Source organism: Seriola dumerili, unplaced genomic scaffold (genome assembly GCF_002260705.1).
Source record: "Seriola dumerili isolate Sdu_G_001 unplaced genomic scaffold, Sdu_1.0 BDQW01000138.1, whole genome shotgun sequence".
NCBI classification, from domain to species: Eukaryota; Metazoa; Chordata; class Actinopteri; order Carangiformes; family Carangidae; genus Seriola; species Seriola dumerili.
Window position 1 is genome coordinate 2,631,996 of NW_019174393.1, and position 22,142 is coordinate 2,654,137.

At 41.7% G+C, this 22,142-nt stretch overlaps 2 protein-coding genes across 2 annotated transcripts; one reads left to right on the plus strand and one right to left on the minus strand.

Annotated features, from left to right (window-relative positions):
* Window positions 1-2,064: 2,064 nt before the first annotated feature.
* On the minus strand, window positions 2,065-21,753 carry LOC111224710 (UPF0577 protein KIAA1324-like). Its single transcript, XM_022749310.1, has 23 exons — window positions 21,602-21,753; window positions 14,819-14,963; window positions 11,215-11,335; window positions 10,927-11,116; window positions 10,693-10,840; window positions 10,482-10,565; window positions 10,284-10,389; window positions 10,020-10,169; window positions 9,850-9,938; window positions 8,966-9,146; window positions 8,166-8,294; window positions 7,643-7,733; window positions 7,413-7,515; window positions 7,077-7,214; window positions 6,453-6,725; window positions 6,047-6,220; window positions 5,495-5,684; window positions 5,304-5,400; window positions 5,127-5,228; window positions 4,789-4,915; window positions 4,478-4,656; window positions 3,094-3,256; window positions 2,065-2,486 (listed from the first exon to the last, which is right to left on the minus strand). Exons 2-23 carry the CDS (start codon window positions 14,924-14,926, stop codon window positions 2,415-2,417), a joined length of 3,015 nt encoding a protein of 1,004 aa, XP_022605031.1. The 5' UTR covers window positions 14,927-14,963; window positions 21,602-21,753; the 3' UTR covers window positions 2,065-2,414.
* klhl42 (kelch like family member 42) lies at window positions 17,079-21,129 on the plus strand. The gene is made up of 3 exons (XM_022749311.1): window positions 17,079-18,242; window positions 18,736-18,929; window positions 19,575-21,129. Exons 1-3 carry the CDS (start codon window positions 17,479-17,481, stop codon window positions 20,027-20,029), a joined length of 1,413 nt encoding a protein of 470 aa, XP_022605032.1. The 5' UTR covers window positions 17,079-17,478; the 3' UTR covers window positions 20,030-21,129.
* Window positions 21,754-22,142: the final 389 nt, after the last annotated feature.

Below are 22,142 nucleotides of genomic sequence, written 5' to 3' on the forward strand. Positions count from 1 at the left end.
TTTTTATGCCTTATTACATTATTTTGTCTCATGCCTTGCCATACTATGATGTTTTTATGACCTTTTATGCCTTAATATAATATGATGATTTTTTGACGTGTTATGCCATACTATACTATGACGTTTTTTGATATTTTAATGAAATAGCATATTTTGATGTTTTTTGGCATTTTTATGCCTTATTACATTATTTTGTCTCATGCCTTGCCATACTATGATGTTTTTATGACCTTTTATGCCTTAATATAATATGATGATTTTTTGACGTGTTATGCCATACTATACTATGACGTTTTTTGATATTTTAATGAAATAGCATATTTTGATGTTTTTTGGCATTTTTATGCCTTATTACATTATTTTGTCTCATGCCTTGCCATACTATGATGTTTTTATGACCTTTTATGCCTTAATATAATATGATGATTTTTTGACGTGTTATGCCATACTATACTATGACGTTTTTTGATATTTTAATGAAATAGCATATTTTGATGTTTTTTGGCATTTTTATGCCTTATTACATTATTTTGTCTCATGCCTTGCCATACTATGATGTTTTTATGACCTTTTATGCCTTAATATAATATGATGATTTTTTGACGTGTTATGCCATACTATACTATGACGTTTTTTGATATTTTAATGAAATAGCATATTTTGATGTTTTTTGGCATTTTTATGCCTTATTACATTATTTTGTCTCATGCCTTGCCATACTATGATGTTTTTATGAACTTTTATGCCTTAATATAATATGATGATTTTTGACGTTTTATGCCATACTATACTATGACGTTTTTTGATATTTTTTGCCATACTATATTTAGATGTTTTTTGGCAATTTTATGCTTTACTATATTATTTTGCCTTATGCCTTGCCATACTATGATGTTTTTATTACCTTTTACGCTTTAATATACTATGATGTTTTTTTGACATTTTATGCCATACTATATTATGACGTTTTTTGATATTTTATGCCATACTATATTTAGGTGTTTTTTAGCATATTTATGCCTTATTATATTATTTTGTCTCATGCCTTGTCATACTATGACGTTTATTTGACCTTTTATGCCTTAATATACTATGATGTTTTTTTGACATTTTATGACGTTTTTTGATATCTTTATGCAATAGCATATTTTGACGTTTTTTGGCATTTTTATGCCTTATTACATTATTTTGTCTCATGCTTTGCCATACTATGATGTTTTTATGACCTTTTATGCCTTAATATACCAAGATGTTTTTTTGACATTTTATGCCATACTATACTATGATGTTTTTTGGCATTTTATGCCATACTATATTTTGATGTTTTTTAGCATATTTATGCCTTATTATATTATTTCGTCTCATGCCTTGCCATACTATGACGTTTATTTGACCTTTTATGCATTAATATAATATGATGATTTTTTGACGTTTTATGCCATACTATACTATGACGTTTTTTGGCATTTTATGCCATACTATATTTTGATGCTTTTTAGCATATTTATGCCTTATTACATTATTTTGTCTCATGCTTTGCCATACTATAATGTTTTTATGACCTTTTATGCCTTAATATACTAAGATGATTTTTTGACGTTTTATGCCTTTTTGATATTTTTTGCCATACTATATTTTGATGTTTTTTGGCAATTTTATGCTTTACTATATTATTTTGTCTTATGCCTTACCTTACTATGATGTTTTTATTACCTTTTACGCCTTAATATACCAGGATGTTTTTTTGACATTTTATGCCATACTATACTATGACGTTTTTATGAATTTTATGCCTTACTATACTATTTTGTTTTTATGCCTTAGTATACTATTTCATTTTTATACCTTAGTATACTATGTCGTTTTTTTGACTTTTTATGCCTTACTATACTTTGTTGTTTTTAGGCCTTATTATACAATGACGTTTTTATGACTTTTTATGTCTTACTAATTCTCTGTGGGTTCTTCACTACGAGAACTTGGAGGCAGAGATGACATGACTTGTATGAACTCTAAAAATCCACACACAAAATCCCAAAGCCAAATAGGACTTTAATAAAGGTTCATCATTATTACATTGATATAAATACATGACTCTGAACAGAAAATGCCAAATAAAAATACAAAATATACAAAAAACATTAAAAGCGTGTTTCTCTTTCAGTTGCTGCCCTTGAGCATCCATGGCGTTAAAGCAGGCGTGTGTTTCCTGTTTATTCTAGAGTCGAGGGGTGAAAGCCAAATGTCCAACCAGGCAGCCATTCTCCAGTTAGAACTGGGATCTGTATCGGTGCCCCTCCCACAATCAGGGAGGGGGGGGGTCAAAGGACACATAAGGAGGTGGACAGTGACGCTATCACTGACTGAATGTTCCTCCATTATTTAACTCTGCCTCTGCATCTGTTGGTGTCTGTTTATCCCAGAACCCATCGATCAGACTGGGAGGATTTCAGCTGCACAGACTCACTGCTCTCTCCATCCTCATGCTGAAAGACACACACATTTAAAACGTTATTTAGAAAATTAATTACTATACTACAAATCCTGTCATTCTCAACAGTTGTGGCTGTTGCTAGATCGGACTGCTTCTTATTTGATTCATTACAACTGGGCTGAATCTTTTTTTTTTTCTATTCAAATTCTACTCAGTCATAGCTCTAAACACAGTTACATCTGTTCATATAAGTGAAGATGTTTTACATTTAATGTGAGGTTAGACTAAAGACTTGGTGGAGATAATTTTTTCATCATTGCACAAGTGGTTTTGACTTTAACTAAACTTAAATATTATTAAATAAAAACTCATTTTTGCCCTCATACTTAGCCACAGAATATAAAATTGNTTAACTAAACTTAAATATTATTAAATAAAAACTCATTTTTAGCCACAGAATATAAAATTAGGAATCATGAAATAAAAAACATTACTTTAATTACAATTAGGCAGATTTTGCCCTCGAGTGTGTAAAAAGAGATCGCTATTACTACTGACAGAAATAAGGACATATTATAATTTTTTATCTTCTTAAAAGTCATATACATATTATGGCAACAGATTACACTGACCATTTTAAATGAAAGCATGGTACACACCTTGTTGGCGATGGCGCGGAGTTTCCCCAGCAGCGTGGGTTTCTGGGCGTAGACCACATCGTCATCGGGCTCCTCTCCTTCGACCAGGGCACAGCTGTCTGCAGCTGGCAGCTCACACTCCTTGTTGGCAGACATCACCAGACGAGAGTACTTGTACTCCAGCCTAACCACAGACCACAGAGGCTTTGTCATCATGAGGCAGCATGTCATTTAGCACAGACAGCATCCTGTGTAAGTGTGTGAAGGCAAATACTAATAAAATGTGGTGTTTTTTAAACCAGGAATTCATTCTAAGGCCATGACTGGCTCAGCCGACTGGAGAAAACCAGGTCCCAGCTGTGCTTCATCTGCTGCTTCATGTCTGATTATTGACTCATACATCATTTAACTTAACTTAACTTTTTTTCCATCTTCAGATATCTGCCAATAGTGAACCTGTAACTTCAGATCATGAACAGCGACAGGATATTAAAATGTTGTAATATTAGTTTTTTTTCTTCAAAATATTGTAACCTAAATTTTCTACTTTATTCTAGAAAAATGATGACTTGTTTTTTCTCAAAAACAACTTATTTTATTCTAGATTTGTGTAATATTATCAAATGTTTTTCCTAAGGCTTTTACTTTACACTACTATAAATGCTTTTTACTTCATTATAATTCTTATTATCTGTTATATTATGACTTTTATTCTCGACATTTTTGACTTTATTTTAAAAAAACAACTTTTTCCTCATAAATTTTCAACTTCACTGTCATAATACTGTGTTGTTTTTGTTTGTACTATTTCAATTTTATTCTCGGAATCACAGATTTCTTCCCCCTAACATTGGCCCTTATATTCTGTCAAGCTGATATTTTGATGATGATAGTATCCAAAAATCAAATATTTCTTCTTTTAAATTACTATTTAGACCAAAGGTAAATCTGTGGGATCACAAAATGATTAAAGGGATGAAAAAGAAAAAAGTATATTTCTATTATATAAAAATTATGTTAATTTTTATCTGACTTTTCTCACTTTTTCTGATGGTTTTTTTCTCTTTTTCTTTTTTTCTTCAAAACACTGGATTCTTTCATTTCAATTCAAGAAGGAAAAATAACGATGTGTTTGCTCACAGCACATATTTTGAGAAGGCCATGACAGTGACGCAGGCACAAACTGATTGGCTGGAGACACCTATTAAAACCCAGGACTTTAGAACAAAAGTTAAAAAACTACAGTCCACATCTTTCTGATATTGTAAATAAAACCTTCTGTTTACCGTCTCTGACAAACAGCTGCTGACATCTCTGCCTTTAAATAACCACTGAACCACCTAATGAGCATGTTGTCCTGGACTGACACTGACGGTAGCGTGTTATATTGGCAGGTGCGTCTCACCTCTTGTTTTTCTTCCAGAAATAGCAGGTGAGGGAGATGAGCAGCACGGCCGCGAAGGCTCCACCTCCAACCCCGACCTTCAGCCACAGAGCGATGGCCTCGCAGGGGGAGGAGCTTCTGAGCGGTAACGAGGCACCTTTGATGCACAGCTTTGGCTCGTTCCACACGTACAGTGTTTCCTGGAGAGAGACAAGGGAGACAGATTTTATGACTCAGTTTCTGTCACTCTTTTAGTAATTTTACTCTCAGTGACAAAGTTAATCAGAGTGTGTGTGTGTGTGTGTGTGTGTGTGTGTGTGTGTGTGTGTTACCTGGACGCCTCCCTTGCAGGCTCCCTCTATCTTGTGGTAGTCATCCTCAGTGCAGCGTGGACAGGCACTAGTGGTCTCCCACAGGAAGTGAAACGTACATCCATCACATGTTCCTGCAGGACATGAGCTGCACAAACACACACGGATCAATCCACAGATTTCCTGACATGATCTCATTTCTAATTTACCCGTAAGAGTATTAAAAAGAGAGTAGTTAACATTTTCGTCTCATTATATTCCCCTTTAGTGCCATTTGTTATTGTCCATTTATTATGTATTTTAAAAGACAATCTTTCACTTAACGGCACATACACATGCATTGCTGCATGATCAGTTACCTGGGCACAGAGAGCTCTCCTCGCTCAGACTTCCCTGGGTTACAGCGGACAGTGATGACTGAACTCCGGCCCTGATCACATGAGGCCGTCGCCTGGTTCGACCTGAAAGAAAAACATTGTGAGAGACAAAACACAACGAGAATACACACGCCTCTGTCTCTGTCCGTCAGACTGTACCTGTAGAAGAAGTTGATGTCTGGAACGTTCCTGGAGTTTTCTGGGAAAAGCTCTGGTTTAGCGTTGACGCCGCTCAGGACGGTGTCCGCTGTCGCTCCTGGGAAAAAGAAAACAGAGACAGATGTGTTGTTAACGCCAAACATCACCAGCTGATCACAGAGCCACATGCTGCAAGTTAACGAGCATCGCACCAATGAAAGTGTCTGCGAGGCTGATGGACTGGGAGGAAATGGCCATCCTGAAGCCCCGCCCGTCGGCTGGTATGATGGTTGATTGACAGATGAAGCTGTCCACTGAGTTGACAAACTGAGCCGAGTCGCTCTGGTCGTCTCTGCTGGACACGTCGGTGACGTTGTCTGTGCAGACAGCAGCTCTCCTCCCCTGCAGCAGACACGTGCAGTCAGACAGCATGAAAAACATCTGTCAGTTGCTACGGTTACGCTTGTGATTAAATTTGATTTCTTTTTTTTCATTCTTCACTATTTGATTCTTCAAAACAAGATGTGGAAACTGTCAGTTTGTCTCGTAGCTGGAATATTTAATGTGCTCTGATGGAGCCGCAGCCACAACACACACACATCCTGCTCTCATTTAATTACACACTAGTTTGATAATGTTTTACATGTATAGAATATATTTCTAATGCTTGAAACAACAACAACAAACAAAAGATTTATGATGTAAGCTGGCTGTGAGCGTGGAGGCATCCTGTGTGTGTGTGTGTGTGTGTGCGTGTGTGTCACCTCATGGCCGCACAGGCTGATGTTGAACAGGTGAAGGTACTTGGTGCCTTTAGAGGTGAAGCTCGGCCCGATGGTCATCGAGGCCACGTCGCTCAGGGGGCTGAGGTCAAAGGTCATGGTGCGGTTGTTGTCTGTGTAGGAGAAGGAGCAGTTGCTGTAGCAGCGAGAGTGTTCCTGAAAAGAGAAGAAGAGTGTGAGTCAGAATCAGATTCGTAACGTTTTTTAATTCATTCTTTGATCAGAAAGTTCCTGATTTAAAATGAAAATGTTTCAGACTTTTCTTCATCCATTTATCCACCAAGAGGTGAATGATTTCTCAAAGTAAGATATAAGCAGATAAAAGCATTGTGTCAGTATCAGAACCATCAGCTGACACCCAGTCCGAACCCAGAGGACGTCTCTCTACCTTGTTGCTGATACTTCCGTGTCCACACGCGACACACGCGTCCTGCCCATAGGTGTGTCGTCCTGCCAGGTGTGTGTTGGGCGGACACTCCTGGCATCGGTTGGTGTCTCTGTCGATGTAAAAACCAGCGGGGCAGGGGACGCAGGAGGAGCCGGCACGCTGGGAGTTCTGGGGGACCAGAGCGCACGCCCGACACGCCGAGGCCACGCCGTCCAGGACGTTTGTCACGCTGATGGAGTACAGCTTCACCGTGTCGCTGACGTAGCGACGCAGCTACAGACACAGGGCAAGGGTAGAAACATAAAGCTTGATATCTAATTTAATGTTATAATTTAAGCAAGCAAATAAAACAAAGCATAAATTATCAAGGCAGCTGTAACCACTAAAACTATGTGGATAGTGAAAAGATAAAACATTAAACACAAATTAAAAACACATTAATGATCCGTATGAATTAAAAAAACCATTAAGAAAATAAAAATAATGAAGACCAACAAGCGATCAGGGAAAAGGTGTGTAAAAATAAAATAAAAAGTAGGAATAAAATGTGATACGTAGCAAAGAACAAAATAAAAATGAGAATCACGTGACGGTAAAAGCTGCAGGAGCTTAAAATTCACTCACGTCCAGAGCGTGGTTGGTTCTCTGGAACGCCCATGTGTATGTGACGGAGGCGTTCCTGGTCATGCTGTGTGAGTACGACTGTTTCCCCTTGTTGCCCTCCCAGGACTCCACCACCGTGGTGCTCTTCCTGTTCACATCCTGCAGGGGGCGTCGCAGCACAACAATCAGACGGGGAAAAAACGGGGCTGGATTATCATTAAAAAACAATTAGCAGAGTGCCGCAATGAACTGGACCTCAGTGACACGACACGACTGTTCTGGCTCGCTGGTGAAAATAGTCGCTTAATGCCTTAACACACACAAACACACACACACACACACGTGTCAAGCACACACCATCATGAAGTAGAGCTCACAGTCGGCGGAGCAGATGGTCTCGAACACGAAGATGATCCGGCCAAACTCGCTGCCGGTCATCCCTGAGAGCGAGGCTGGGACCCTGCCACGCAGACACAGACACACACACACACACACACACAGACACAGGCCGTGGGTCAGGACACACACTCTGAACATGATCCCACACTGTGCTGCCGAAGTGTATTTTTACCAGGTGATGTACGTACTTGAAGCCGGGCACATGCAGGCTGAGGATCAGATAGTCGTTATCTGAACTGCCTGCTCCACTGCGGATGTGGTCGCCTGCTACCTCCCATCCTGACGAGAAACAACAACACTCACGTTACACTTTCTACATCAGACAACGAACCCATCATCGGACTGGACGGCAGTGACAGCAATGGACTCTATTTTCTTTTCTTTTAAGTTACTTTTTTGGGTATTTTTTTGTGCATTAATTTGACAGTGGAAAGTGGAGAGAGACAGGAAATACAGGAGAGAAATAAAGAGGATCCTGTACATATGATGTGAGGGTTGATCCGTATTAGTGGTTGTGATTAGGTCGGATAAAGTTGAATATTCTGGTCGTATCAATGAAGGAATGCTCAATTATTTCAAAGGCTTTTCTAACGGCGTTTTATTTATTCTGTTAAAGAGCTTTACTGAAACATTTACACACCAGTGATACACACACTAATTAAACAACGGCCTCTCTCTCTCTCTCTCTCTCTCTCTCTCTCTGTTGCTCACCGTTCATGTCGTCACATTTGGAGTTGCCCACGTTGAAACAGGAAGTCTTCATGTTGGACGGCAGCACGTTCCACCATTTGTACTCGTATCCCAACACGGGCTCTGTACCTGCAGGGCACTTGGCACACACTACAAAACACACACACACACACACACACACACACACACACACACACACACACACACACACACAAAGCTTTAATTAGACACTACAGTGACACTTCCCTGGTATATTATTATGTTTACACATCTTTTCAGGAGCGGGTTACGATCAGCTCGGTCATGACGGGACCGGATGGAGCGGCTTTTTGAAGTATATGACTGCTGTGAAGTGAACAGATACTATGAGAGAGTGTAACGGGACTCTGAATAGAAAGTGTTGAAGATAATTAAATAGATTTCACTGTCATATCACAGAACAGGTGCCAAGAAAACTATCTGTTTCCTGCTTCTCAAAAGTGACGGTTTAAAGCTTTTATTTCTCATTTATGATACTTCAATGAAAATCTCTGGATTTTGTTTGACTAAAACAAGACTTTAAAACACATCACACTAAACCAATAATTGATCAATCTAGAAAATAACTGGCAGATTAACCGATAATAAAAGTAATCAATGGTTGCAGTTATCTGTGTAGATACTGTATGCTTGCACAGTTGTATACTACATATACTTGGATAAATACAGATGAAAAAGATCCAGTTATATCCATACAGCATCAGCGCCTCAGTGACAAATGGACAGATGTGAGCAGATGTGAGCAGATGTGAGCAGATGTGAGCAGATGTGAGCAGGGTCACCATTGGTGCCGTCGGAGTGGGTTCCAGGTGGGCAGGGCAAACAGGTGGAGTCGTTGCTGTTGTAGTAGCCGGGGTTGCAGGGAGGGCAGGTCTCTCTCTGCCCCGTCGCAGGCAGCTCCACAGCTCCAGTCACGTTCTCCACACAAATCTTTGGCTCCACCCAGCGATACAACACCTGCGTCTGTACCCGCCAAAAAAACCACAGAGGATGATATTAGCGAGGGGTGGAGGGATTCTCACTCTGATCAAAATAAGAGAAAGGAAAATATTATAAAAAATAGAGTTTAAAAGACATAAAAACAAACAAAAGCATCAACAACAGAGGGATGTGTTTCTTTTCTGCTCCTGAACAATCATCACTTTCACTCAGCTCTTTCAAAACAAGGTCGTGGGCGAGAGCCAGCGATGTTGATTTTGGATCAGGTGACATGCAAAGTGTTCACTAAGCGATTCATCATTTCTTCCCCCGTCACGTGGTGAGACTTGATTCCTGTTCCTGCTGCAGCGCCGTGTCCTGAGAGAGCTGACTCCACGTCGACTCTCTTTATTATCAATTCAAATGTAATGCAGGACGATGCTTCATGAGATCTGCCTTAAACATGAAGGTGCAGTGGTCGGAAGATAAAAAGGAATTTTCATGCTGATCAGGAATTAAATATAAAACCATCAGGGGTGTTTGTCGTCAGAAGTCTAGTTTCAGTTCCATTGTTTTGCTTTATTTACCTAGAAATCCAACTAATCAACTAATCAACTGATCTTTGACAACTTATCAAATACTACCTTAAAATTCTTCCTATTCCCATGACAAAGAGGGTGTGTGTGTGTGTGTGTGTGTGTGTGTGTGTGTGTGTGTGTGAAATGTAAAACGTGTGGACGCCGCTGACCTTCCCTTCGCTGTCGCAGGCCGTGTGGATCTGGAAGTAGTCCTTCCCCGAGCACGGCGGCCTCACTTTGCATTCTGCCCATCCCTCATCTGCGAGAGGAGTCTGTGTGAGTGCAAAGCGCTGAGACAAGAACGCCGAGGACGCGGTTTTATGATGACATGCGTACATACGTGAGTAGTGGTGCTCGGGACACGGTGCACAGGAGGACGCCCCCTTCACGGAGTAAGTGTTGCTGGGACACGGCTGGCAGGACGAAGAGCCGGGGGCGGCGCTGAACCAGCCGGGTCGGCACGGAAAACACTCGGACGTGTAGGCAACACCTGGACACATGTGTGCAAACTGTGTGTGAGGTAGCAGCACATGCACGCAGCATCTTTTCACCTGTTAAATATGAAGCTCTAGAGAGAAATCTAGATCAGAGACGGGATTCTGACCTTCGATTTGGATGTTCTTGAGCAGCACAGGTTTGACCATCTTCCCTCCCACCAGGATGCCAGTGGTTCTCCAGTACAGGATGTTTGTACCGGACTTCAGACTCACCTGAAACAAAGATGCACACACACACAATCCATAACATATACACACACACACACAAACACACACACACACATGAGGCAGAATCACATCCTCACCGTGTGTGTGTCCCATTCTCCATTGCTGGTGATCCACTTCTGGTCGTCACTCTGGGTTATTTCCTGACACTGTTCGTTCCGGACCTGAACACACGTTAACACAGAAGTTCAATTTACTGGCTGCAAACTTGAAACAGTCTGATATACATATTTGGAGGACTACACACGTGTCAGTGTCTGTGATGTTTTGGATGCAGTTAGAGGCGCTCACATAGAACTCAAAGAAGATGTTGTTGTCGGGGTACTGGTAGGTGAAGGAGACGGAGCCCTGCTTCTCCAGATGAACGGCGTAAACCAGAGACACTGTGCACTCATCGCGGTTTGACTCCAGATACACGCCTTGCGGCGTCCATGATGAGCTGCAACAACAACCAAACACACTCAGCAAAACAGCAAGGAAGAACCAACAGCAGTGTTTGCGTGTGTGTGTGTGTGTGTGTGTCACCTGTTACAGGCCTGACTGTCCTCTCCATTGGGCCCGGGGTCCATGAAGCTGGCCAGGCTGGTGAAACCTGCAGGGATGGAGTCCCATTGGTCAAAACGGAGGCCGCTGCCCAGAGAATAGGAGCCGGCTGCACACGGCGTGCACTCCTGTGTGGACATCTCTAAAAACATCCCAGCCGGACAGGAGAAAGCTGAGAGACAGGGAGGAAAAGAGGGTCAGATTTACATGTAAACACACACACACACACACACACACACACACACACACACACACACAGGCAGTACTCACAGCAGTCTGTTCCTCTGGTGGGAGGTGGGAGGTCTGAGCAGGAGCCTGGATTGAGAGGGATGGCGACTCTCCATCGTGACCCTGTGCTGTCACACTCTGTGTACTGGTAGTAGTAGTCTGCCTGCAGAACACACACACACACACACACACACACACACACACACACACACACACACACACACACACACACAAATAGATACAAAGATCAATACAGCGTAATTTTCTATTCCATATCAAATAAAAGCTGGTCATATAAAAGGGAACATTGGAGATGGAGGCGTTTTAAGGATGAAAGTGGTGGCTGACCCCGGTCACCACGGAAACCAACCGCTGGAGCACTAATGGTCCATTAAGAGCACAACAGAAGGTCATCAGTACAGTGGCTTCTTTCCAAGGACGCCTGGTTGTGACATTACGCTCTTATCATCTGAACTGACCGAACATTGATTTAGAGGCGCGAGTCCTTTTAACCTGCGTCCAGAGCTGGAGAGCAACACTAAGAGCTCCTCAAAATGTTTCTGTTGTTTTTCATTTACCGATCTTCATGTCAACATATTAGGTTTTTTTTCAGTTTTATTTTGCAATATATCTTTTATTCTTTTCATTCATTTTATGACATTTTTAGAAAACATCCTCTTTTGAACAAGTGAAAAACTCTGGCACCATTTCACTTTCATATTTTCGCTCTAAACAACCTTCACCAGCTTCATCTTTCAGACTGAAATGTCATTTAAAATAAATAAATAAATAAACACTGAACAAACCAAAGGATAATCAGTGAGCATTTGAGGCAGTAAAAGGCAGATTTTGTTGCCTTTGCCCAGAGCTAAGCTGTCTATTTCCAGTCTTTATGCTAAGCTAAGCTAAGCTAAGCTAACCGACTGCTGCCTGTAGCTTCATACTGAAACAGACAGCAGACATGAGAGTGATATCATCTTCCCATTTAACTTTCAGCAAGGAAGCGAATAACTTCCCAAAAATATCAAACACCCACATGACCTGGACGACTTTCTATTCTTGATGTAGGAGTTTTCACCAACTCCTCCCGCAGATCACTCGTCAAGATCTGAGATATTTTTAGTCTGTCCTGCACACACCGCATGTTTCAGATCTACCCACAGACTCTCAGCGATGTTCAGGTCAGGAGACTGTGAGGGGCCGTCTGTTTTCCGAAGATCACTCATGGTGGATTGTGAGGTTCGCTTCGGATCTTTCCGGCTGATTATTTTCACCCACACGTTTAACAACTACGAACAACAACAACAACGAAGGGAGATTACTAAATACTGACATAGTAGGGTGTCCCAACTTTTCTACATGCCACAATTAATGTTTCCTTTTTTCTATTTTTTCATCATGAAATTAAAAGTAACATTAACATTTGAAGAAGCAACAGTAAACTGTTATGTTATATACACAGCTGAGTAGGGGCAGAGTTTTGTAGCTTTTCAGTGAGTTTGACGAGTTCAAATCCAAATGCAGCTTCAGATACTTTTTCCATCCTGATGAGAATAAAAATTTGCGGCTGAGTTTTTGTCATTTTCTGAACGTTGTCAGAGCTTTTGTCCTTCAGTATGAAATATCAGCAGAGTCAGAGCAAACAGATGAATGTCCATCTTTCCTGTTGTCTGCACAAATCCTTCAATCTCCTGACTCAGAGGTTGGATTGTCATGGTGCTGAATTTTATCCCCCCCCCCCTCCTCTCTGCTTTTCACCAGTCTCCATGACAACCAGCGTGAGTCACCCTGGAGACCAGCGAAACACATTAGCCCATGTCCTTTTTATCAGCCTCACCTTTCCCTCCGCTGTCAGCACGTTAGCGCAGGTGGCACCAACACCTCCTGTTTGTCCATCAACACAGAAACACACAGCAGGTGCATCACAGCGCAGCTTGACATGCCACTGTTTGTATGTTTGTTTAAGTGTGTGTGTGTTGGGGGGGGGGGTACAGCATGAATTGACATCTTTATGGCTGCAGAGAGGTTATTAGTCTTTTAAAAGAGCTCAGACTTATCTGTACTGCACACACACACACACACACACACACACACACACACACACACCCTACATCTGCAAACCAGCTCTCCCCCTCTCGCTGGTTAATTCCTCTGGACACACGTGGCAGGTTGGTTTCTGCGACTGTTCCAGTTTAATTAGCTGCTACTGAGATGTGGTCGCTCTGCTGCAGACAGCTGCCCGCGTCCTCTGCTGATTCGTCTGCCCAGCTGAACAGCAGGTTCGGGGGAGGAGATGGAGATCTGCCAGAGCGAGGCTTTGGACTCAAAGGATGTTGCATTAAAAGTACGAAACAAGCTTCAGTTACAGGTTTTCTACGCTTTAATTCTACATATAAAGGGAGAGTGATTTTTTGTTAAAAATTTAGATATGTAAAGTTGACTGTTTGTTTTAAGTAGAGTACATCTACAGAGTGACCACTGGGTACCACTTTCTAACAAGGCAGCAAGCTGTGATCAATGACTCTATTACTGGTTAATAAACCATTTATTAATGTTTTATAGATCAGTTATCAGACTCTAATGAGAATAACTTTTGAGTTGCCAGGTTGTGAAAAATCCTCTCTTGTTGTTGTGAAGACATCTGGACCCAGATCCATTTATAAACACACTTCATTGATTACTGTAGAACCCTTACTTAAGTATTTATTAACATTTATAAGTGACTGATTAACTTTTGCTAATGTCTTATTGCAAGCTGAGAAACCCATTACTCTTCATTAAGGACTTAATGATTTCCCTGGCAACCGAAAACTGGTTGTTACTAATGGCTTATAACTGAACTGCAAAGCATTAGTATATGATTTATTAACCATTAATAAAGACATTAATTACACCACATAAACCCTTGTCAGAAAACACTAATAATAATATCTATTTTTGTATCTAACTCGTGGCAAGAAAGCATTAAAGTTATTTTCCAAATTCCAATTTCTCCTTAAAACTGGGTGTTAATTTAAAATTGAGCTACTAGTGATGTGTGTGTAAATTAAACACACAGCCTGCTGAAAGAGATGCTGCCCACTGCTTTCACTGTAATCAATGAGGCAGCATCAGAAAACCCTGACAGCCCAGCCTGCCCCCCTCCCTCCTCTTCCTCCTCCTCCTCCTCCTCCTCCTCCTCCTCAGCGGGTAATCCTGGCCGGGCCGGCCGGCAAGAGGCTGCTCAGAGGAGGGGATGGAGGCCAGCACACAGCGTCATCTTGTTATGGAGCGTGTTAATAGTCAACATGAAGCGCATTTTAAGCCGATCAGCAGCGTGGAAAGGACAAAGCTGAGCCAAAACATAGTAACTGGAGTACGACTTGTAGTAGTAGTGTTTTTTATTGTGCATTAAGAGAAGCCTTATGGCTCTAATCTGGTTGTTTATTTCTGGATGCATGGCCATTTTCTTAACTTGATCACCGCATTGTAATAGAGGATCAACATTTAAAACATCCTCATGGCAGCCATGATAAAAAAAAAAGAAACATTAAGACCCTGATTTTTGCCTCTTAAAAGGAAACATCTACTGCACAGTTCTGTTTTGAAGTGGCGTCAGGGTAAAAGGAAATAATAACAATGATAATGAACAATAAAGAGCGCTCACCTCATCGCACGGCCGCAGGTCTCCGTCGGCGGACACGGATGATGTAAGAGCGGTGATGATGAGTAAAAGGCAGCGGGGGAACCTTGAGGCCCACACCTGCTCCCGCATCCTCAGCTCGGATCACAAACAGCCGGCTGTCCGCTGCCTGGAGCCACAAACATGAAACAGGCCGAGCGGTGAGGCTTTCTGTGGCGTCCCTGTCATTGATGCGCCTGCCTGCCTGTCTCTCGCCCTCCCCCTCCTCCTCCTCCACCTCCCCCTCCTCCACCCACACCACTGTCAAACCACACTGTTTATTAATGTCTCTTCCGGTCCGGCTTTCAGATTAAAACTCTCATTTTATTCCTAGAATGAAGTTTAGGAATAAAGATTTGACAAAAACTACAAGGTGCAGGACAGTGCAATGATAGTATTCTCATTCCCGCATATTATTATCATTATTAGGCTATTTATATTGTTAGAATTATTGGCAGTAGTAGGCTAGTAGTAGTATTGCTGGTCATATGATACATTTTAAATTTAAAAAAAGGCATTTTAAGAATTTATACACTAACATTAAAGTGATATAGAATTTTTGTCTAACAATAATTGCTGAAATGATGATAATTAATCAATGAGTCGATCAACAGAAAATGAATTGGCGTGGCAGGCAGAACATGTTTCATCTTAAAAGTCTGAGATTAACAACAGCAAAACTGTTGAGTAAAATCCTCCACATGACATTTGAACAATTCACTGGAACAATTTTCTCTGATTGGACATACAATTTGAAAATACTGGTGGCTAAAGACATTAACTGTGTCAAGGAGCGCCCTGCATCATATCAGAGATGGATGACAATGGCTGTCTAATGTCTTTTTTATTTATTAAAAGGTAATTTAAAGACTGCAGACCCTACTACTGTGTATGTAAATAATATTGGCTCGCTATGCTCTTATTTTGAAGGCACCACCGCCTGCTTCAGTGTGTTTTCTGTAACTTCTCTCCCTTCTCGGTGCTAAAGCCTCAGTCATACAGTGACGCCAGCAGTGTGATAACAAACGTTATCTTGATTGACAGCTGGACATGGACAACAGAACTGCTGATCTTCTTAAAACTTTGCACTGATAGACGAATATGAGCTGGAGAGTTCCATCAAACTGTGTAATTTCACAGATAATGTGGGCTTAGCAAAGAAGAAGTCTAGAAACAATAAAATCTTGAAACGGCCAAACTTTAGAAGTTTAGCAGCTAATGTTGGCTTTATAATGTCCAACCTTCAATACTGTGTAAAGTTTATTGAGGCTAGTCTCTTTTTCCAATAGTTATTTGGTAAAGTTAGCCATGTAATATTCAGTGTTTAGCATGAGCTGAAGCTATCTTTGTAATTGTAAGGTTCAAAAGTTAGCGGCTTATGCTAGCTTAATGTCCAAAGGTTAGCTAATGCTACCCTTGAAATTTTCAAAGTTAGCAGCTTATGCTAAGCTTAATGTCAAAAGGTTAGCTAATGCTACCCTTGAAATTTCCAAAGGTTAGCTGCTAACGCTAGCCTAATGTTCGAAGGTCAGCTAATGCTACCCTTGAAATTTCCATAGTTAGCAGCTAATGCTAGCCTTCCAGCGTAGGTATTAAACTCATCACGAAGCACAGGATTTTTAATTGGTCTTGCTGAGTGCTGCATATGTCAAGAGTTTCATGCCATGACCAAAATAAAACATTATGTTGTTCATCTATGTAAAGAAAGAAAGATTACATTTGATTATTATATTTGCATTTGTCTGATTGTGGTATTATTTAGTTTCTTCTCTACAGTACGTATGTCTTTTTCTCCTTGTAACGGACGGTATATCAAAAAGCAGGTGTAAAAACCTTTTATTAAAGGAAATGGAGGGAGTCCAGATGAATGACTGCATTTAACATTTTAGTATATATATGTACATTACACATTAGCCTTGTAGTAGCCTTAGTCATGTAGCCTAGGTGCACCGGACTTCTTAGTCTCCTATTGAAATAGGAACTTTTTGTTTTATTTTAAACGCTGTTTGAACTTTAATTTATTTCTTTCCTCACCTGTTGATGTCACATACTGCACTGAATCGGTTGTTTTTATTTTATATTTTTCTTGGTTTTGTGTAGATTTCTACGAGTGTAAGTTGATCAATATGACCAATTCTTCCACTTACCGGGAGGTGGCAGCAGCAGCTCTGCGAAAAAAAAAAAAACCTCACGAAGAAGAGTAAAACCCGGATATGATGTAAGTGCAGAATCAAAACAGTTAAAATTTGACAGCTCGGCATCGTCCCGCTAATGGTTTATAAAATGCAATGGGAAATGTTACTGCCACTGTCAGAAATAAACTACATTATCTAACCAACATCTTTAGAGACTGGGGCGACTTTTTAGCGGACTGTCGAGGAATGCTAACCCGAGGAAAAGGCTCTTTTGGCTAGTTTACCTAGTAACTGCAGCGGTTCTTCTCCGGCTAACTGATTAGCTCCCCCGGCTAACGAAAGTTGCTCCATGGCGATCTATGGGTTGAACATGACCATATATAGACCGGCCACAGAGCTCCCTCGCCGGTGAAATGTAAACGGTGACTCGCTCAGGAGGCCGACAAAGGGCAAGCAAAAACAAAACTCAACCTGAAGTTAATAAAAGACACCCAGCTTGCTAGCTTCACCATGTCATCTGACCAGATTATTGCCATCGTCATGGATGACAAAATCTACGAGGTGAATAAGAAGAAGCTGATAGAGAAGAGCGACTATTTCCGTGCGCTGTACAGCTCAGGTATGAGGGAGTCCACGGAGGACTCGGTGCAGCTGCAGGGGCTCAGCGTCCCCGGGCTAGAGCTGGTCCTGGAGTTCATCAACACCTCTAAAGTTCAGGTTGTCAATGAGACTCTGGAGGACCTGATTGAGACCGCCTCCTTCTTACAGGTCACCTCCATCCTGAAGCTCCTGACCTCGGAGATCCGGCTTGACAACTGCGTGGAGCTGTACAGCCTCTCTGAGGTTTATGGGACTCATGATCTGCGTAATGCTTGCCTCAAATACATGACCTGCTACTATCATCCCATGCTGAGGCGGCCTGAGTTCAGCAGCCTCCCCTCTGCTGTTCGAGACCAGGTCAGGGAGATGCGCATGAAAGGCACCGCCACCCTGGTAGCCATCGGAGACTTCACCTGTCTGTCCTTGGACGTGCCTGATCAGGATGAACCCTGGTCCATGCTGAGGTACGGAGAGGTGGAGCAGCGCTGGAAACCACTGGCAAACAACCTGCCTCCAGATATGATCAACGTCAGAGGATACGGCTCAGCTGTCCTTGACAACTACCTGTTCATAGTTGGTGGTTACAGGATGACGAGTCAGGAGATCTCTGCGGTGCACTGCTACAACCCCTGCAGGAACGAGTGGAACCAGGTGGCTCCGCTCAACCAGAAAAGGTAGGTCCAGATCTACAGTACTGTGCAAAACTTTTAGGCACTTGTTCATATTCTTATACATCACAAGATACCATCAGGGAGGCGTCTATTCATTCTGCAGTAGGGCAGCGAACCACGACATACAGCCAGAGTCATAAAGAGCTATATTCAGACAAGAAAAACAAGAAGTCCTGCAACAGATGCTGAACATCACGGAGTCAGTCTGGGATCACATGAAGACACAGACTGAGTCCACAGAGGAACTGTGGCAAGTTCTCCAAGATGTTTGGAATAACCTACCTGCCAATTACTTTGAAAAACTTTATCAATTAATTTCATACAAAATACAGTCAGCAGAAAAAAAGAAAACCTATTTATGACATTACTTTTGAAAGCATCCTCACTTTACTTTTAGTGCCTGAAACTTTTGCACTGTACTGAGCCTGCATCCCCTCACAGGCCAGTTGTCTGTTTGTTGCTGTCATGTTTCACTTCCTGTGTCCTCTTCTTTCAGGTCCAACTTCAAGCTGCTGGCGGTACAAGGGAAGCTGTACGCAGTAGGCGGCCAGTGTCTGGGCACGGTGGAGTGTTACAGCCCGGAGCAGGACTGGTGGACCTGTGTGTCCTCGATGCCCGACCCGCTGGCTGAGTTTTCCGCCTGTGAATGCCAGGGAATGATCTACGTCATGGGTGGATACACTGCAAGAGGTTAGTATAAGTTAGTAGCTACTGAAGTGTTTTTCACTCTCTGTTAAATTCTTAAGCCATAAGAGATTGTGGGAAATGTTTCAGGTGGTAGAGTAGGTTGTCTGTAAATTGCAGGGTTGGGGGTTTTTATCCCTGGCTCTTCCTCTCTGCATAATGAAGTGTCCTTGAGCAAGGCACCAAACTGCTCCAGATGAATAATCCAGGAACAAGGACACCTTGACGTGTATTATATCAATTTATATAACTTCAATTAAAGGACTTTGGCATAGGCACAGGATGTTATAGTAGTAATTGCTTCCATATTGTATAAGTTATTAGATCACTACGTGATCAACAGAAAATTAACCGCCGACTATTTAGATAATTTATTAATTGTTTCAGTAATTTTTCAAGCACAAATGCCAAACATATACTTTTCTCAAATGTGATGATTTGGTGATTTTCTATATTGTATATGATGGTAAACTGAATATCTTTGTGCTGTGGACTGTTGCTCATAAAAAAAGAAGCAATGTCAATATATCTCCTTGGTTGTGGCTGCAATTTTCAATGTTTTCTGACATTTTAGAGACAAAGCGATTAATAGTTAAATCAGGAAAATCGTCCTTTAACTGTTGCTGCTTTGACTTTTTCTGTGTCTAATAGATAGAAACACAAACGTCCTCTGCTACTGCCCCACCTCTGACACCTGGACGGTGTTTCGCTCCTGTTCAGCCCACATCCGCAAGCAGCAGATGCTCTCAGTGGAGGACACCATCTACCTGGTGGGCGGCTACACCCACGAGCTGGAGGCGGGCCGGAGGCAGCGACGCCCCAGCCAGACGGAGGACGTACTGACTGTGCAGTCCTACAACGTCACCACGGGGGAGTGGATCCAGCTGAAGGAGAACACGTCCAAGTCGGGCCTGAACCTGACGTGCACGCTGCACAACGACGGCATCTACATCATGAGCCGGGACGTCAGCCTGCCCACCAGCCTGGAGCACCGCGTCTTTCTGAAATACAACATCTTCTCCGACGCCTGGGAGGCCTTCAGGCGCTTCCCGGCTCTGGGACAGAACATGCTGCTGTGTTCGCTTTACCTCCCCAACATGCTATGACTCACAGGGCTGATGGGAAACACTTGAGTGAACACTAACAGATAGAGGAGCCTGTGCAGCATTAATATTGGCCAGTGTGTGGCTTGCTTGTTCTTGCACAGATTGCAGCTCTGTGGCATTAGTGGGAACAGCGTGCGGTTGCCAGGTTGAACCCCTCGTGACCTCTGTGCCTCGGAAAGAAAAAAAAAAAAAAAAAAAAAAAAAAGCACTACATTGTACATACTGCTGTGGATGCAAAAACAAACGCTACAATGACAAGTATGAAAGCGTTGAAGCGCCATGGCCCGTAGGTCAACAGCATCATAACAGCTAGGCCCAGTTTGTGCCTCTCATGGATTAGCATTAAAGTTGCATTCAAATCACAGTGGTAATCATCTGTACTCTGAAAATAATTGCCCAAAAAACCCACTTATGTCTGTTCTGATGGTATTTCCAGCACCCTCAAAGACTCTTAACCATCTGGATGAAAAATGTTTTGCATACTGGACGATAAACGATTTATCTCTCTTTTTTTTAATCATGCAGCTGGCCGAATATTTTTCCATCCAGATGGTTAGAAGAGTGTTTGAAGATTCTGCACATGCCTTCAGAACAGACATAAGTGGGTTTTTTAAACATTGCTGAGTAATTATTTCAGATTGTTATCACGGTGACTCAAATGTAACACTAGTGCATGAGAGGCACACGCTGCAGCTACGTAACAGCATGCTTTTAAATCTATGGGCCAGAATATTCCTGATGTTTACACTCCACATACGGCATTGGTGTACATGTTTATCCATAAGTCACTACAGACCTTAAAGTATCTCAGAAACAAAACACATTTTCTTCTCTTCATGTATTGTACATAGCAGATAATCATGAGAAATGGCTTTGGTTTTACACTGCCAGTTTTATGGGAATTAGAAGATTCTTTGAAGTTGTACTGTGGGATGTGAATTGGCTCAGAGGGAGCTTTATGTGTTGTATGTACACTTGCACACCTGTCTTATTTTCCAGAGACACACTAAGCAAAGCTTAAAGCGCAAATTCCATGAAATCAATGATGCACATGTGCCTTCTGCAACCTCAGTTGATAGGAACTTGATACAAAAAAAAAAAAGCACAAAATGCAAGACTTTGTTACATTGCCAGCAACTGACCAAAACTGCTGTGTTTTATTTTCCTTTCTGCTAAAGCAGATTTTGTTTTCATTAAGGTTGTTCTTAGTTCCTTGATTAAACAATGAGTGTGCGCAGATTTCAAAAATAAGCCTCAAAGCAACATTTATTTCTTAAACTCTAATTTTGGAGAAAGTGCCGCACTTAAAATGTTTGATTTGAAGGATTTCAGCTTTTCTCTGCATTACTTCTATCTGTTTGACAGTTTGGAAATTTAGGTCATGATAATAAAGATGATGTTCAGGGGTCTGTTTTCAAGTCCTGTTCTTGAATTCACTTTTACAACACGTGTTTTTACTTTGTTATTTCTCCACATTCTGCTTGTTTGGCCTTTATTTTCATTCAGTGTTTCCAAATCAACTGAGAAGACGGGCTCCTCGTAACATGGATAATCTGCGATTCGACCTCTTACCAAAATATCTGCCTTGTTATCGGAGTAAGTCCTGCGTCTGTGGGTCACTCTGGTCCGATGCTTGCCATGAAAATGTGGCTCAAAAGACCAGACCAATCTGTATCGGGGTTCCTCGGACCCCTGGGGGGGGGGGCTGCATGCAGGCTGTTCACATTATGTCGCCACCTGTAGGGAGTTAGGGAGGTTATGCTCGTCAGGGAGATGACACATGAACACACATTTTAGTTGTAGAGTTCTGGGGTGTACAACTGTCCTGTGATTCTGCGGCAGAAAAACATGGACAAATAAAAACCGAAACTATCTGCACCAGAAATGAGTTTTTTGTCATTTGGGTGAACTGACCCTTTAAATTACAATAAATAATCCTCAGAAGAGAATGTATTAAGCCTGTCAGCACTGTTACTCCTCTCACTCTAACATTTTCCTCCATGATTTCCACTTTTTATTTTCTGAATACTCAAGTCATCATTTAGTCTGTCAAATGTACGAAAACGGTAAAAACAAAAGTCTAAAAATGGAACAGAATTCCCGTCACAATGTC